Below are 20010 nucleotides of genomic sequence, written 5' to 3'. Positions count from 1 at the left end.
ACAACCAAAGACAACACAACCAAAGACAACACAACCAAATCAAGACAACATAACCAAATCAAGACACCACAACCAAAGACAACACAACCAAAGACAACACAACCAAAGACAACACAACCAAATCAAGACAACACAACCAAATCAAGACAACACAACCAAAGACAACACAACCAAAGACAACACAACCAAATCAAGACAACATAACCAAATCAAGACAACACAACCAAAGACAACACAACCAAAGACAACACAACCAAATCAAGACAACATAACCAAATCAAGACACCACAACCAAAGACAACACAACCAAAGACAACACAACCAAAGACAACACAACCAAATCAAGACAACACAACCAAATCAGGACAACATAACCAAATCAAGACAACACAACCAAATCAAGACACCACAACCAAATCAAGACACCACAACCAAATCAAGACACCACAACCAAATCAAGACAACACAACCAAAGATAACACAACCAAATCAAGACAACACAACCAAAGACAACACAACTAAATCAAGACACCACAACCAAATCAAGACAACACAACCAAATCAGGACAACGTAACCAAATCAAGACAGTATAACTAAATCAAGACACCACAACCAAATCAAGACATCATAACTAAATCAAGACAACACAACCAAAGACAACACAACCAAATCAAGACAACACAACACAACCAAAGACAACACAACCAAATCAAGACACCACAACCAAAGACAACACAACCAAAGACAACACAACCAAATCAAGACACCACAACCAAAGACAACACAACCAAAGACAACACAACCAAATAAAGACACCACAACCAAAGACAACACAACCAAAGACAACACAAACAAATCAAGACACCACAACGAAAGACAACACAACCAAATCAAGACAACACAACCAAATCAGGACAACATAACCAAATCAAGACAACACAACCAAAGACAACAAAACCAAATCAAGACAACACAACCAAATCAGGACAACATAACCAAATCAAGACAACACAACCAAATCAAGACATCACAACCAACGACAACACAACCAAAGACAACACAACCAAAGACAACACAACCAAATCAAGACACCACAACCAAAGATAACACAACCAAAGACAACACAACCAAAGACAACACAACCAAATCAAGACAACATAACCAAATCAAGACAACACAACCAAAGACAACACAACCAAAGACAACACAACCAAATCAAGACAACATAACCAAATCAAGACACCACAACCAAAGACAACACAACCAAAGACAACACAACCAAAGACAACACAACCAAATCAAGACAACACAACCAAAGACAACACAACCACATCAAGGCAACACAACCAAATCAGGACAACATAACCAAATCAAGACAACACAACCAAATCAAGACACCACAACCAAATCAAGACAACACAACCAAATCAAGACATCATAACTAAATCAAGACACCACAACCAAATCAAGACAACACAACCAAAGATAACACAACCAAATCAAGACAACACAACCAAAGACAACACAACTAAATCAAGACACCACAACCAAATCAAGACAACACAACCAAATCAGGACAACGTAACCAAATCAAGACATTATAACTAAATCAAGACACCACAACCAAATCAAGACATCATAACTAAATCAAGACAACACAACCAAAGACAACACAACCAAATCAAGACAACACAACACAACCAAAGACAACACAACCAAATCAAGACACCACAACCAAAGACAACACAACCAAAGACAACACAACCAATTCAAGACACCACAAGACAACGAAAGACAACACAACCAAATCAAGACACCACAACCAAAGACAACACAACCAAAGACAACACAACCAAATAAAGACACCACAACCAAAGACAACACAACCAAAGACAACACAACCAAAGATAACTCAACCAAATCAAGACACCACAACCAAATCAAGGCACCACAACCAAATCAAGACAACACAACCAAATCAAGACACCACAACCAAATCAAGACACCACAACCAAATCAAGACACCACAACCAAAGACAACACAAACAAATCAAGACACCACAACGAAAGACAACACAACCAAATCAAGACAACACAACCAAATCAGGACAACATAACCAAATCAAGACAACACAACCAAAGACAACACAACCAAATCAAGACAACACAACCAAATCAGGACAACATAACCAAATCAAGACAACACAACCAAATCAAGACACCATAACCAAATCAAGACACCACAACCAAATCAAGACACCACAACCAAATCAAGACAACACAACCAAATCAAGACATCATAACTAAATCAAGACACCACAACCAAATTAAGACAACACAACCAAAGACAACACAACCAAATCAAGACAACACAACCAAAGACAACACAACCAAATCAAGACACCACAACCAAATCAAGACAACACAACCAAATCAAGACAACGTAACCAAATCAAGACATCATAACTAAATAAAGACACCACAACCAAATCAAGACATCATAACTAAATCAAGACAACACAACCAAAGACAACACAACCAAATCAAGACAACACAACACAACCAAAGACAACACAAAAAAATCAAGACACCACAACCAAAGACAACACAACCAAAGACAACACAACCAAATCAAGACAACACAACACAACCAAAGACAACACAACCAAATCAAGACACCACAACCAAAGACAACACAACCAAAGACAACACAACCAAATCAAGACACCACAACCAAAGACAACACAACCAAAGACAACACAACCAAAGATAACACAACCAAATCAAGACACCACAACCAAATCAAGACAACACAACCAAATCAAGACAACACAACCAAATCAAGACACCACAACCAAATCAAGACAACACAACCAAATCAAGACAACACAACCAAATCAAGACAACACAACCAAAGACAACACAACCAAATCAAGACACCACAACCAAAGACAACACAACCAAAGACAACACAACCAAAGACAACACAACCAAATCAAGACACCACAACCAAAGACAACACAACCAAAGACAACACAACCAAATCAAGACAACATAACCAAATCAAGACAACACAACCAAAGACAACACAACAAAAAACAACACAACCAAATCAAGACAACATAACCAAATCAAGACACCACAACCAAAGACAACACAACCAAATCAAGACACCACAACCAAATCAAGACACCACAACCAAAGACAACACAACCAAATCAAGACACCACAACGAAATCAAGACAACACAACCAAATCAAAACATCACAACACAACCAAAGACAACACAACCAAAGACAACACAACCAAATCAAGACACCACAACCAAATCAAGATACCACAACCAAAGACAACACAACCAAATCAAGACACCACAACGAAATCAAGACAACACAACCAAATCAAAACATCACAACTAAATCAAGACAACACAACCAAAGACAACACAACCAAATCAAGACATCATAACTAAATCAAGACAACACAACCAAAGACAACACAACCAAATCAAGACAACACAACCAAAGACAACACAACCAAATCAAGACACCACAACCAAATCAAGACAACACAACCAAATCAGGACAACATAACCAAATCAAGACATCATAACTAAATCAAGACAACACAACCAAAGACAACACAACCAAATCAAGACAACACAACACAACCAAAGACAACACAACCCAATCAAGACACCACAACCAAAGACAACACAACCAAAGACAACACAACCAAATCAAGACACCACAACCAAAGACAACACAACCAAAGACAACACAACCAAAGATAACACAACCAAATCAAGACACCACAACCAAATCAAGACACCACAACCAAAGACAACACAACCAAATCAAGACACCACAACGAAATCAAGACAACACAACCAAATCAAAACATCACAACACAACCAAAGACAACACAACCAAAGACAACACAACCAAATCAAGACACCACAACCAAATCAAGACACCACAACCAAAGACAACACAACCAAATCATGACACCACAACCAAATCAAGACAACACAACCAAATCAAAACATCACAACTAAATCAAGACAACACAACCAAAGACAACACAACCAAATCAAGACATCATAACTAAATCAAGACAACACAACTAAAGACAACACAACCAAATCAAGACAACACAACCAAAGACAACACAACCAAATCAAGACACCACAACCAAATCAAGACAACACAACCAAATCAGGACAACATAACCAAATCAAGACACCACAACCAAATCAAGACATCATAACTAAATCAAGACAACACAACCAAAGACAACACAACCAAATCAAGACAACACAACACAACCAAAGACAACACAACCAAATCAAGACACCACAACCAAAGACAACACAACCAAAGACAACACAACCAAATCAAGACAACACAACACAACCAAAGACAACACAACCCAATCAAGACACCACAACCAAAGACAACACAACCAAATCAAGACACCACAACCAAAGACAACACAACCAAAGACAACACAACCAAAGATAACACAACCAAATCAAGACACCACAACCAAATCAAGACAACACAACCAAATCAAGACAACACAACCAAATCAAAACGTCACAACTAAATCAAGACAACACAACCAAAGACAACACAACCAAATCAAGACATCATAACTACATCAAGACAACACAACCAAAGACAACACAACCCAATCAAGACAACACAACCAAAGACAACACAACCAAATCAAGACACCACAACCAAAGACAACACAACCAAATACAACACAACCAAAGACAACACAACCAAATCAAGACACCACAACCAAATCAAGACACCACAACCAAATCAAGACACCACAACCAAATCAAGACAACACAACCAAAGACAACACAACCAAATCAAGACACCACAACCAAAGACAACACAACCAAAAACAACACAACCAAATCAAGACACCACAACCAAAGACAACACAACCAAAGACAACACAACCAAAGACAACACAACCAAATCAAGACAACATAACCAAATCAAGACACCACAACCAAAGACAACACAACCAAAGACAACACAACCAAATCAAGACACCACAACCAAATCAAGACAATACAACCAAATCAAGACAACACAACCAAATCAAAATATCACAACCAAATCAAGACAACACAACCAAAGACAACACAACCAAATCAAGACATCATAACTAAATCAAGACAACACAACCAAAGACAACACAACCAAATCAAGACAACACAACCAAAGACAACACAACCAAATCAAGACACCACAACCAAAGACAACACAACCAAAAACAACACAACCAAATCAAGACACCACAACCAAATCAAGACAACACAACCAAATCAAGACACCACAACCAAATCAAGACACCACAACCAAAGACAACACAACCAAAGACAACACAACCAAATCAAGACACCACAACCAAATCAAGACAACACAACCAAATCAAGACACCACAACCAAAGACAACACAACCAAAGACAACACAACCAAATCAAGACAACACAACCAAATCAAGACACCACAACCAAATCAAGACAACACAACCAAATCAAGACAACACAACCAAATCAAGACAACACAACCAAATCAAGACACCACAACCAAATCAAGACAACACAACCAAATCAAGACAACACAACCAAAGACAACACAACCAAAGACAACACAACCAAAGACAACACAACCAAATCAAGACACCACAACCAAATCAAGACAACACAACCAAATCAAATCAACACAACCAAATCAAGACAACACAACCAAAGACAACACAACCAAATCAAGACACCACAACCAAAGACAACACAACCAAAGACAACACAACCAAATCAAGACAACACAACCAAATACAACACAACCAAAGACAACACAACCAAATCAAGACAACATAACCAAATCAAGACAACACAGCCAAAGGCAACACAACCAAATCAAGACAACATAACCAAATCAAGACAACACAACCAAAGACAACACAACCAAAGACAACACAACCAAATCAAGACAACACAACCAAATACAACACAACCAAATCAAGACATCACAACCAAATACAACACAACCAAAGACAACACAACCAAATCAAGACAACACAACCAAATCAAGGCACCACAACCAAAGACAACACAACCAAATCAAGACAACGTAACCTAATTATTATTGATGATGATAGTTTTTGTTTGATAACGACGACTTATAAGATGGTTTCTATACTGATTGAGCTCCCAAGAAACTGCTGTCAATGTTGTGCTTTGCCTCTGTGCACTGCCTGTCAGCATTAGTGTCCGATCTGACTTAAAGCTGTTAATTTGCATTTACTGACATTGTTTTCCTCCTCTCTAGATCCTCGCTTTTGTTTTACTTACTCTCTGATGTATGTTGCTTTGGATAAAAGTGTCTGCTATATAAATTGTAGAACTGTAGAAATGCATTCAACACAATCAAATACAGCAAAATAAAGGCAATCGACAAAAAGTAGACAATACTGACACAATAACCACATGCAGCCAAAACAACAAAATGCAAGGAAAAGTCATTACCATCTACAGGCAATCCAGCCACAGACAATAGAACATAGCTAAATGTATTTTCAAACAAAAAGGTTGTGAGTTTGGTTATATGTTGTCATTTTTCTTAGAATAGATTATATGAATGGAGAATCCGAAGGGGACTATTATCTTTGGAGGCAGGGCAATGTTGATCAGACGCTAAATGCTCATCAGACTAAAGCCAGTGGGTGTACAAGTGATTTTGATGCCTGCGAAAGGTTTAACCATCTGCAATCTTTTCTATTGATGATCTAGTTATGGTGTCTTGATTTGGTTGTGGTGTCTTGATGTAGTTATGGTGTCTTGATTTGGTTGTGGTGTCTTGATTTGGTTGTGGTGTCTTGATTTGGTTATGGTGTCTTGATTTGGTTGTGGTGTCTTGATTTAGTTATGGTGTCTTGATTTGGTTGTGGTGTCTTGATTTGGTTATGGTGTCTTGATTTAGTTATGGTGTCTTGATTTGTTTGTGATGTTTGGTTGGTTGACTTTGTTGATGGTTATTTTCTGCAGCAATTGTTTTCTTAAAGCTCCTGTGAGGTAAGAGGTCAAACTTTGTCCACAGGGGATGCTTAAGTGTGAGACAAAGGTTTTTAGTTGCAAGATGTTAAGCTCTCAGGTTCGCAGTCAGTTTGTCTAAACGTGGAAATCGTCCTTTGTAATTAGCATTTAAAACTCAAATGTCATTATATATAATGAGGTTTGAAGACGTTTTTTATAAACATGTCTGCATGATTGTCATCCTAATTTACCTTACACACATTTACGCCATCATAAGAATTGTTTTGTATCCCAGCTCCATTGGTTGCCTGATAAATCATTCAACAAAAATAACTATTGTAGCTTTTTTTTTTAACACTTTATCATACTTAGGGTATTATAAAAACTATCCCTTCATCCAGTGTATCCTCTGGAGTAACTAGGGTTCTTCTTAAAAGAAGGAGATATGGTGACGACACACCATCTTTATATGAGTGAAATACATTAAAAAAACTACAACAGGCTGTATGGCCGATATACAAATAGACTATATGAAGTATATTTAATTTCTAAGAACTCAAGCTTATATATATCAATACTGTTTTTTAGATCATTAATATTTCACAACTGATGTCAAGACAATGCTTTAATTTTTTAGAATGAAATAGAAACAATGTCATAGGTGATAATATTGTTGAAAGCAGCAGGTTGACTCTGAGTGTCATCATATAAATCATATACAAGATAGAAAATATGAGACAAAATGTATTAGAAATAACTATAAAATGTTTAATTATATATATATTACAGAATACAATTATATTGTGTCTTGTTGTTGAGTCTTAATCTATTGTTTGTGGCCACCTCCTCCCACATACACATCCATAGGGCCCCATTGTACCAGGTCGCCCTGAAATCCTGGCTGCACTAGTTTCCTGTTAGGGGCTGGTGACAGCATAGGGTCAAGTGAGAAGTCACATAACTTGCTTTTATGTTGAGATAACAGTCTAAAGAAGATAAAAATGACATATTTTAATGTTTGGTGTCCTTACTTAAAAAATGACAGACTTTGATATACATACCTTTTGAATATTTGTTTCAATTTTCAATTTCCGCCTAAACTACATGTGTGTTTAAGTGTGAAAAATTCAAAAAATGAAAATAGTATTGATAAAAACTTTGCATAATTGTAACTAATAACTATCTGTGAACATCCTGTCCATATTTGGTGAAATTCTGATTCTGATTCCCAGAGATACATGTGATAAGGCTAGAGCTGTCCCTTTTGGAGAAGCCCTAATTTGACCTGTTTTCGTTTTTTGGTAAGATGCATAAAACACCAAAAAAAAGTTATTTTGCAGTAAAATATTTTTATACAACAATCCGTTTCATAAACTAGACATGTTCAAGTTATGAAAAAATATGGTCGTGCTTTGTTCTACCTCGGGTAGGGGTCTCTCAACTTTTAGGGGCCCAAGTTCCTCTACTATAAGGGCCTGATTTAACTAAGCTCCCAAGTAAAGAGTACTAAATTGCGTGTTCACTCCAAAAGTTTGCACGTTTGGTTGGTGGGCGTTTTGCGGGTGATCTACTAAGATTTGCGCGAATGACATCAGGTGCAAACCTTGTGGAGGCGGTAATATTTAAGTTAGTTTTTTTGCGTGTTCTACTGGTTTACATCACGGAGCGTTTGGACAGAAAGCAGGATGACTGCAAGCGCAAAATAGGTATTAGTGGGAGAGGCAAATAAACGCACAATACTTTCGAGTTATAGCAGATAAATCTCAATATTACAAAGAATATTTTGGTTATAAGAAAACCTCGGCATTAAACAGGGCCTCTCTTTTCTTCCCTTCATCTTAAGAATGAAGTGTCATACATTGCGCAGGAGATGTGAGCTGTGTCCTCTGTGGCACGGACGCTCTACACTCGCCGTTGTTGCGCACCGGACAGCTGGCCAGCGCTGTGTCTGATCGGATATAAATGCCCTGGAAAGAGGTATCGAAGACGGGGGTACAAACAGTGGTGAGGTCCCCCAATCCAAGCGTCCTACAGAGTGCTCAGCAGCGGGCTTTAGAAGAAGGAGACGAGCGCATTATGGAGAGGAGCGCACCGGAGGGGGCGAGCTGGGGGAGAGACGCGCGACCCGAGAAAAAGGAAATATAAAAAAAATATAATGTTGGCGAAAAGAGGGAAATAGGAAGACATAAATGTCAATGTTGAAATTCTATACAATGCAGAGGCTGTGAATGTTCAGTTTTGTTTGGCTATATGGCAACAATAGCCTTTAGTTTAATCAAGGTGTTCCTCTTCCTTAACGATTAGAATATTGAATCAAATTAAAAAATTAATGCATGCCATTTATTTTTCTGTCATTTGAAAGATGTAAACACTGTGATGTTGCGGCCTTCTTGACCTCTGAATTTCCATGCCAAAAATGCATTTTTGTCCTCCTCCTGGTCGTTTTTCTCATCCTCTGCCATTGTCGTTCGGTTGTGTGGAAAGTGCTCTCGCGCACTGACTTGCAGCGCACCTGCGCACATAATGCCACCTGCTTCTGCATCTGCACAGTGCAACCTGCGTGTAGTGCCGTAAAGTAATCCCTACCGGCAATCCTTTGTTTGAGAAAGTAACTGTATTCAGAATACACCAATTTAAACTGTAACTAAAACGGAATACAATTACTCTTATTTTGTATTTTAAATACGTAACGCCGTTACATGTAATCCGTTACTTCCCAACCCTGCCGACACCACATGAATGCAGCATAAAGCATTCAATTATTTTACTTTCATTTCAGGTAAAGGAACATGGCCTCCGCTGGTTTTCTGCTCTTAACGCTCGCTGTCCTCAACAGTATAGGAAGTGTGAAGAGTATTGGTAAGTTCCTCCGTCGTATGGAGTTTAAAATATTTGATTCTTCTTGGTATTCATGTGATTCTTTCTTCACAGCCTTTGTGAAAATTCACTGCAAGACTCAAAACTTCGGACAGTATGAGCAGGAGTCACGACTTGACTGTGTAATCCACTACTCAAAAGAGGTAGAAGATCCTGAAATCGTGGTGGTAACTTGGAGTAGAGAGGGGGTTGAAGAACCTGTACTTAAATACGAAAATGGAAAACTAACATCGTTGCCTGGATATTCATTTGCTGAACCGTCCTGGAACAACAAGAACACGGACGTATCCCTGCTCATTAACAAAACTGCTGTTAAGGACGAGGGAGTTTATACATGTTATGTGTCCACAAACAATGGTTTTAACATCAACCAAACCAGACTGAACGTCACAGGTGAGCTCTAAGATAAAACTTTGTCTCAGCTTTTTGGCACACACACACACACACACACACACACACACACACACACACACACACACACACACATCATTTTGAGGGAATGATTAATCTCTGAAGCAGCCCCTGAGAGCTCATTTTTGTGTCTGTTTGTGTAAACATTTATAAGATTAAAGACAGAAGATGGACTGCAGGAAAGATGTAAAAGTGAGCTAGATGGAATGTAGATTGTGTGGAGAACGGGAGACTTTCCTTCCCCATCAGGCTGGTATTTACCTTCAACAGAGACTGTTCAATGTTTGCTCGGTGTCTTTGCTACTTTCTGTTTCTTTATGACATATAAGATGTCTGCTGTCATAAAGTACATTTGCTTATCACACATCAAATATCAGTGGTAAAATAATAGTGTGATGATTGATGTCGAGGGTTGAAGTTCAGATTAATAATCATGTTTCATCTCCATGTTCTCCTTCAAGCCAAATACGGAGTGCCAACTATTCAGCCTCAACCTCAGGACATTGATCTCGACACCAACGGTTCCCTGACATGCAAGTCCACCGGCTACCCAAAAGGCCGACTCAGCTGGTTTGATAAAGACAACAAGCCTTGGTTAGAGCAACCCGAGGTGGAGGTGCTGAAGACAGAGAATGGTCTGTTTATCCTCTCAAGCACGCTGAAAATACAGGGAGGATCTGCCTTCTCCAACTACACCTGCAAAGTGTTCAACGCCAGAGGAGACGAAGAGGCGGAGAAATCCTTCACAGTGCAGAACAAACCATCGGCCAGAGGTATCCGTTGTCGAGCACCACACATGATACTCGTTTCCTTCTTCACACAACAACCGGTACTTTTTGTCAGATTTCTTTTCGCTACAGTCACATGTTATGTCATGCAAAACATTTTTTTGAAGCAACACCGACGTCAATGCCGTTACGCAATCGTTACGGTCTTCTTTTAGGATCGCTCAACTAAGAGGAACTTGAACCCAGGGGGCCGTCATAGAGGGAGGAACGCCAGGATGATTTATCAGAAGTACAATTCAATTCAATTCAAAAAACTTTATTTGTCCCCGGGGGGCAATTCAAAGGCACACAGAGCAGTAAATTAACAACAGTGCAAGTAAACGAAACATTTTAACCTAAATAGAAAGTGTCAATTTAAATAAAACTTAAAGCTTAAACTTAACTTAAAAACACAAAATATAAAAAAGTAGATATAAGTGGACAGTGATCGGACTAACAGATGTAAACAGAACTATATGCAGTAAACGAGAAATAAATATATATATACAGAACTATGTGCAAGTAGGCAAATACTAAATGATAAGTTATTAAGGTACATGGTGAATAATGGAACAGGGTACGATATGGACATAGAATTGATCTGAGGAAATGATTGAGGCCTAGCAATCAAAATCTTGTAACTGAAGACATGAATGATGGTGACTTGTAGGTTCCCTTTTTTTTTAATTTATTCATTCAGGTAGCCGGCCCGGCCTTATCTCACCCGTCAGCACAAACACTGAACAGTCCAGACTTTGCTGTACTCACTAAAGCTGTTTTCACATATGCACTCCAGATGATATCTAGATAATTGCAGGAGGACCGCTACGGAGATTCTCCCGACCTAGCCGTTCACCAGGCACCACGGGGTGGCCAATCAGATTTCAAGGGGGGGCCCACGCCAACCCTTTTTAGACACGCCCCTGTTTGTAGGCGGCTATAGATGTCGAAGATGGAAACTGTGTGAGTCCGATACAAACTCAAAACACAGAATCAGGCTGCCAGAAGCTGAATAAAGACGTTCCTGAAATACGACATATTTCTATAAATCAAGATGTTAAAGAAGGGTGAATATTCAGCGTTATCAAATCGGATTTGCAGGTGTTTGTTTGTTTCTAGAATATGAAGAACCTGGGTGAACCTTAGGGCTTATTTGGCAGCACCCTTGATTTGAACACTAACTGTTATTTTAATTATGAGAGCTGAGTCCAAAGAGCAAAATATCCCCAGGAGTGTTTTGATTATGCAGGGGAAAAGAAAATCTTGGCAGCTCAGACTGAACTTGTAAACATTAAACCACAAAGAGGCTGAAGCTTCCTTAAAAAAACAAGTCGGAGCAACTTTTCCTCCCACGTTGCTTCAGTTTTGTTTCCTTCCATCTTGTAAGACATCAATAAGTCTCCAAGTGTGACCCAGTACTTTCTCTAAACCATGGGGGGGTCAAGCTTCTTGATTTCATGAAAGTTTTGATCCATTGTTCATACTCTTTGATGGGAAAACTCATGAACTGGTTCGTTGATATCTGTGCAGTGACCTTAGCCGAGCTGTTACAAGTCCCCACATCTGCTGAATGCAGTAAACGGTCACTTATCATCAGCTGATTAATATCTGTTTTGCAGTCGACAGTCGCGCGTTTTCAACACCAAAATCCCCTCCAGGCGTTGTCTTTACTTTCTACTTTGTCTGGGAGGGCAGATCATTAACTCAGACCCCCCCCTCCCCCCCTAGAGAGAAAGAGAAAGTGAATGTTTGCAGCTAAAAGTATCACAGGGGGAATTTCCCACCACTGCATGACACGCCAACCTGGTTCCAAATATCTTCTTCTATGTTCTATCTTTATATCCATGTGAAGTATTACATCTGTAACTTTTTATTTTCTTCTATTTGATTTAATCAGGGCTGGGACAAGGCGCCGAAGACTCAAACATGATTTTGATAGTGGCTTCTGTGTTGGTCGTCGGGTCTCTGATCGTGGGGTCTCTAGTGTTGCTACTTTACAAAAGACGATCTTGGCGTGAGTACCATTAAATATATATCTGTATATTTTACATGGCAGCTTGAATCCAAAAACTGACCATTGAAAATGCATTCTTGTTTATTTAACATTTAGCCATCTTAACTTTAAATCTCTTGAAATTCAAAATGGTATTAATATATTGAAACCTATGTCATTTTGCACCAGAGGAGGATGTTGGATGCTGTCCTGCATCCTGGACTTTGCAAATGCATTGTTGTAACACCTTAAAGGGGACATACTGTGTTATGAAAAGTCCACTTGTACAGTGTTTTTGAACATATATTTGGGTAACCTGAGTTTCTACTGACCCACAAAATGTGAAATAAACCCATCCAGTTCTTTGTTTGTGGTCTGCATAAGTCTTACAACACAGAGAAAAATGCTCTGTTTCAAATGTGCTCTCCTTGCGATGTCACAGTGGGATTCTGGTAAAATATAAATAAAACCCTCCCCTAATATCTCCACACATGGACTCCACCCCCAGACTAAAACAAAACTTTAGCACAGGTCGGCCATTTTTATTCTCTCTACAGAGGAGTGATGTCTACGGGGAAAACTCAGCGGGGGCTCATTACATTTAAAGAGACACACACACCAAAACGGAGCGTTCTGAGAGAGCTGTTTTATACAGGGTCACAAACCTCCTCTGGTGCTTGATTCATGTTATATTTTGACCAAAGCACAGCACAGATGTTTCATTTAGACCACAGGGGACTGTTTGAAAAGGTGGATGGGGGGGGGGGGGCTAATATGTCCTCTTTAAAGTACCATTATCAAGCACGAAACGGATCACTCACACTACTAGTCAAAGCGAACTGGCCTTTGTGGTAAAACGTGCTTGCCTAGTGTGAGTGTGCCCTTTGTTTCCTGTCAGAGCCAAAAGGAAATAAATACTCCTGACAATGGATAACACGAGAACTTTTGAAGGTGTCAGACACTAATTTTTGTCCCGAGTTTGTCTACAAACCCCCCAATTAAGAGAAAAGTCAATCCACTTTTCAGAAAGTGTGTGCTCAAACAGGCCGTTTGTAGATTTTCCCGTCATGACATCACAAAGGGCAGTAGCCCCTCCCCCAGGTGGGTGACACTCCCACAGCTAGGTGTTTGTTCTGCCCTCTGAGTCTGCCTTCTCACCGTAAACAATAGGACATGGAGCGAGAAAGCCCGAGCCACCCAAGCCCTTCCAGAGAGGGGGCGTGGTCAAACACAGCTCATTTACATATTTAAAGGTACAGACACAGAAACAGACTGTTCTGAGCAGGGCTGTAATAGAGGGGTTTATAGACATGATCAAATACAGGATCAGAGTGGATTTAGAACATGAAACTTCACACATGTTTTGAGGAGCTCTGAGACTTATTTAAACTGGTTGAAGAGGAGGACAATATGTCACCTTTAAAACCCGCCTCAGCTCCAGCTCTCAGATTGATCAGAGTGGACTCAGAACAAGAACATCACAACTTTCACCGTAGTCTACCTTAGTGTAGCTAGTAGGAGTGTAAACCCACACAAAGCAAAAACAGAAAGCTGTAGAGAAACTGCACGTTGTGGACTTGGCTGAACACAAGAGAAATCATTACGCAGGTAGACATTTTAAACCTCTTAAATCAGACTGTGTCTTTAATAGTTTGAGGGTTTTTTTTTTTTTAATTCAACGAGGCGATGTGGGGCCTCCTGGGCTATATCTTCTGAAACATCATGTAACCAAATAACTCACCACAAATAGGTTTCACATGTCATTCCGAGGCCTGTCCATGCATGTCCTCCTGCCTTGTTTTCAACTGTTGATAACTTCTGTCACATAACGACTTACATGTACAACCATCGGTGTTCTAACTGGGCTCCAGGTGTTTGATGGGCTCCCTTTAGTGTCTGATTTATGAGTTGGCTGTGTAGGGTGATGTCAATAAATTTACATGGTGTTGTTTTTACAGCCCATTGTCCTCCACCATAATTATATATTGGGTTTTTTCCAGGTGACCATCAAGTCATGATACACATGGAGGAAGATGAGTCTCGAGAACGTCTTTGTGTTTAAAGTCACGATTTAATCTTCATTCACACTCTGACATTTCATCTGTTTTTCAGGATGGATGTTCAAGAAAGTCTGACTACAGGTAAATATAATTCAAACATTTGAGTTGGATTGTCACTTTTTAAACGTCAATATAATTCTAGTAAGAATTAGACGACATTAAAAAAAAAAGTTTCGATACCTAGTCCCAAGTGCACAATTTTGGTTGAATTTCCATTTTTTATTGCCAAAAATGTACAAGCAAACTCCTGCACATTGTCTGAAATTGCACATAATACATTGGCAGCAATGTGTTTGTGCAATTTAGACAGTCACCACTTCTGCTGTCTGTTTGTTAGACATAAAAAACCATCACATCTTCATGACACACGAGTGTGAATTTGAATGAGCCATTGCAGCTTTGTGTTCAAAATATTAGGGCTTCAACACTTGCCACCTGCCAGAGCCCATTTTTCTCCACAGCCGAGTGAGCTGATGTGAAAACGCAGCAGGATATAATCAGGAGAATTCAGCTCAAGCCAATAGGAGGGGGGGAGTGACGTTTATATACTGTGACTGCTGCACCGTGCATATTGATTTTCAGGCAGATGTGAAAACAGCTTGTGACTGAAGGTCTTTAGTTTTTATTAAAGCTTCAATACTTTTTGATACAATGCATCATTAAGGATTCTCAGATTGTCTTATTTTAAAACAAGTGGCATCAAAAACTGTTGCAAATTCAAACAACCAAACATGGTAATAAGTTTGTTACTAACCCTCCCTCTTCCTTTCTTTTTCTCTTCCTCTCTCTGTGCAGGAGAAACCAAGACCACTCTCACAGACGACCACTGAAATCAACACTTCTTGTTTGCTTGAGCCCGCATCAGCATTTTAACTTTTCCTAATGCAAACATCCATGTACATAACCAGGTAAAGCTTGTATCACTGTGATTTAACAGAAACTGTAAGCGCTTTGTTCACCCTTAATCTACCAAGTAAACAAGCTCCAATCAAGTTTAAAATGTCAACAAAGACTCATATACCGCTGACAACAGGAGTAAAAGGGGTCCAGGTCAGGCTCTGTTGTCTTAAAGTAACCACATTGGGAACCGTTCCAACACCACGGAGTCTCTGATGTTGATTTATGGAGGACAAACATGTATAATGTGATGATTTAGCCCACGCAATAACTGTAGCTTTTGGCAGCTTATCAGCCTCCTTCTTACTCCCTCTTCACATTCCATGTCTTTAGTGAAGGGTTAGAATCATGAAATACTTTTAATCCATGTGTGTGTGTGTGTGTGTGTATATGTGTGTGTATTTTAAGGAAATGCAACTATTTCCTGCCAACGTTTCTTTTATTCATATATGTTTTGCTAGGAGGGGTTAGAGGCATAAAAACAGGCGTGCTTGCTGTTGCCATGGTGCTTTCAGACACTCTCTGCCAGTCTGCGCAGGCACAATCAGGAGAACAAAAAAGTTTGGGAATTTCATTCACTGTGTGAGAGTATGCAGTCATAAGACAAACATTTCAGGAATGCCAGACATCCATCAAACTGGTCGGAGGCAACAGATCAGGCTGTGATAGGCCCTTTTGTGAGGTTTGGTTTATTTAACTTTTTTCACAACCGAGTTCTCAGAGAAACCGCCTCACATGCCTTTAAAATCTTGAATTCTGATCGAGCCTGCATGTCAAGCTTGAGCCTGTCAGACCAAATATTCTCTACTGTACTGAAGACAAGCCAAAAGTGGAAAACAAAACTCCTTATCAACATCCATATATGTGAATGATTAACTGTTCTGTAACACACAGTTAATCATTGACCTGGTTGGAGAAAAAGCAGTGCCACAATAAATGTAACATAGATGAGTTTATGAAATCAACGACAAACGTCCTTAAACTACTGTCAGTCATTCAGATTCTGTGTCGTGAACATTAGGTTTATATACATGTATGTGTTTGTAAAATGAACTGTATACTCTTTTAATTATTTTTTTATCGTGTTTTTTAGCACTAGCACCTTGTACAAAATGTGAATTGTGATTGTATGGTAATAAAACAAAGTCTAAATAAAAAAAACATAAAACAACACTGTGATAAAGTTTCATGTTGTGTGTCATGAAGGATAGCTCTATAAAAAATACATTCAGGCAGAAGTGGTGCAGCTGTTGATGTAGTTGTTGATGACGATGTATTAAAGGTCACACATTATCCAAAATACAATTAAACACTAATGTGTCTCTAGGCCATCTACAAACCACCCCCCAGTTATGAGAAAAGTCCATCCTCTAAGTCTTTTGCCTGCTCCACTTTTCAGAAAATGTGTGCTCAAACAGGCCGTTTTGGAGATTTTCCCTACATGACATCACAAAGGGCAGTAACCCCTCCCCCAGGTGGGTGCTTAAAGCTGTTTGTTTGCACTTATTGACGTCGTTTCCTCCCCTCTAGATCCTCACTTGTCTTGTTCTTACTCCCTGATGTTCGTCAGGGAGCCCCGTGTGAAAACATCTGCACACTCTCTGATATTCTACTTCGCACCGCTCCTCTCTCGGTTGGTGGCATGTTGTCTTGTTTTGGCCCGTTTCCATTTTCATCTTCTTCCCTTATATGTTCATCTGATGACAGAGCAGCTTATCGCCACACAAGATCTGATTTATTCACGACCATTCAAAGCATTCATCACACTTCCTCGTTCTCTTCACTTCCCTTTTCTTTAAAACCGACTCGTAAGCGCACTAAAGCACCAAATGTTCATGTGATTGCAGCACTATTTGATCTCTCTGGTTATGGATGTCTCTTAAGCTGTTTTCACACAGGACAGCCTGCCAACTGAAATTCATCTGAGTTGAATATTCAGTGAGTCCGACTCGATAATGCAGGCTTTCCCAACCTTGGGGTACCGCATGGAGTCCAAATGGGGTCCCCTGAAATTTTAAATTATTGACCAAAATAAAATATATAAATAATATGCCTTAATTAAGCTACAAGACGGTATCCAGTTCCTTGTAGCACATGCTAAAAACGATCACACTTGCAGTATCTCGGTGTGTCTCATTAATGCGTGATGCGCCCAGCATCAAGCAAAAAGCTCTATGTGTTTTGGATGTCTGTGGTCCCCAGAGCTTTGTGAAGTCAAACTGAGCTCACAATCCATTAAAGGTTGGGAACCACGGCATATAATGACAGATTCTGCCTTTATATTAATGCTGTGGTTAATTGGACGTATTCAAAGTATCAATAAACGAGTAGACAAAAACACACTGCCACGAATAAAGCAGCTTCATGATGTGCACATGGATCCTTGGTTGTCACTGGCTGGGTAATATGAATAAATGTGAGCTAAGATGAGCTGGGATCTTTTTAACTAAAAATTCCAAAAAATCAGGATATGGCTGAATTTGTTTGTTTTTCATATCAGCATTAAATACCTTCCTCATCATATCATATCAGTATCACTTTCCTCCAGATCAAACTTCAATAAGTCAAGATTCAATTCCTGTAAATCATTATAGACTGGAATGCTGCCATCAACTGGACAACAGCAACACAACAGGTTGATGATCATAACAGAGCTCACTATATGATGCTGTTTTTTAGTAGAGCATTTTTTTATTTACCATTTGTTTTAAACAGACAAAAGTCATTTCAATGGAAACCTGAGCTGTAGTTTCCACGTTTCAAGGACAATATGAGCATGTAAACAATAAGGTTCCTTTTCCAGTTTGCCATAATCCAAATAAATCACTTTGCTGTTGACTTAAATCATTCCCACAAGGGTCAACAGAATACCAAGTTTAAAATCTGCTCTAGATATCTCCTGCAGTTACTGTTTCAGTTTGGTTTGTTGGTTCTGCCTGCATCTAAATCCAGCCTGCAGAACAAGTGAGATAAGCTCCTGTTTTGTGGTGAACAGAGAAAGAAGAATGCTTCCATAAATAATAATAACTATAATAACTTTATTTATATAGCACCTTTTAAAAACACAGGTTTACAAAATGCTTTGACAAACAGCAAAAACTAGAACAAACTAAACCAAACACAGAAGAACATAAACAACAGCAAGAACAAACAAATGCAAAATACTAAGAATAATTAAATACAATTCAACAGAAAAGAACCCATAGTGCACGATACCCAACAGACATATATAACCCCACCATCACAAGAACCATCATAAGAACCATCATAAGAACCCAGGCAACACAAGAACCCAACAACACGAGCTGAGACCAAGAGGACCAAAGATTTAAAAAGATGTGAGAAACTAAAAGAGATAAAAGCAAATAAAAAGATAACAGCAATAAGAAGGTAAGAGCAGTAAAATAAATAGAAACAAGTGGTTAAAGGATCAAAAAACCCAAAACTATAATATTAATAAAAATACAAAGTAAATATAAATATGAAACATAAATAGACAAAGTAAGTACGATAAGAAATTACCAAGTTAAAACACAAGAGGAGTTAAGATATGAGCATAAATACGAGATAAGACCATAAATAAAAGGACAGTAAGAAGTAAAAGAAGATAGAAATAGTAAAACCAGTAAGAAAAGACATTAAGAAGACGACGTCACATAAAAGCAAGTCTGTAAAAGTACGTTTTAAGAAGGGATTTAAAAGAATTGAGGGAATCTGCAAGTCTTATCTCCTCATGGAGGTCGTTCCAAAGTCGAGGGGCCCTGACTGAAAAGGCTCGGTCACCTTTAGTTTTAAGTCTCAACTTTGGAACGGCCAGGAGGGCCCCACCTGAGGATCTAAGACTGCGGGCTGGCTCATATGGTGTCAGTAGCTCTGTTATATAGCTTGGAGCCAGCCCTGTTCGTGCTTTAAAAGTAATGAGTAAAATCTTAAAATCGATTCTA

General features: G+C 39.1%; 2 protein-coding genes across 2 annotated transcripts in view; both read left to right on the top strand.

The window, feature by feature from the left end:
• LOC136180338 (titin-like) overlaps nucleotides 1–17239 on the top strand; it is a 47099-nt gene extending 29860 nt beyond the window's left edge. Inside the window, exon 5 of the transcript XR_010667010.1 lies at nucleotides 17088–17239. The gene's annotated coding sequence lies outside the window, so the exon portion shown is untranslated. The remainder of the gene's footprint in view (nucleotides 1–17087) is intronic.
• Nucleotides 9246–17078, top strand: LOC109979067 (programmed cell death 1 ligand 1-like). The gene is made up of 6 exons (XM_065959334.1): nucleotides 9246–9920; nucleotides 9993–10331; nucleotides 10811–11122; nucleotides 13014–13130; nucleotides 15222–15250; nucleotides 15965–17078. Exons 1-5 carry the CDS (start codon nucleotides 9851–9853, stop codon nucleotides 15242–15244), a joined length of 861 nt encoding a protein of 286 aa, XP_065815406.1. The 5' UTR covers nucleotides 9246–9850; the 3' UTR covers nucleotides 15245–15250; nucleotides 15965–17078.
• Nucleotides 17240–20010: the final 2771 nt, after the last annotated feature.

Source organism: Labrus bergylta, chromosome 1 (genome assembly GCF_963930695.1).
Source record: "Labrus bergylta chromosome 1, fLabBer1.1, whole genome shotgun sequence".
Classification (NCBI taxonomy): domain Eukaryota; kingdom Metazoa; phylum Chordata; class Actinopteri; order Labriformes; family Labridae; genus Labrus; species Labrus bergylta.
Note: the sequence above shows the minus strand (reverse complement) of the source record. Positions and strands in the feature narration are given on the sequence as shown.

Coding starts and splice junctions, on each gene's coding strand:
- LOC109979067 (XM_065959334.1), top strand. CDS start 9,851: ATGGCCTCCGCTGGTTTTCTGCTCTTAACGCTCGCTGTCCTCAACAGT. Junction 9,921..9,992: donor AGGAAGTGTGAAGAGTATTG/GTAAGTTCCTCC, acceptor CTTTCTTCACAG/CCTTTGTGAAAATTCACTGC. Junction 13,131..15,221: donor TTACAAAAGACGATCTTGGC/GTGAGTACCATT, acceptor TCTGTTTTTCAG/GATGGATGTTCAAGAAAGTC.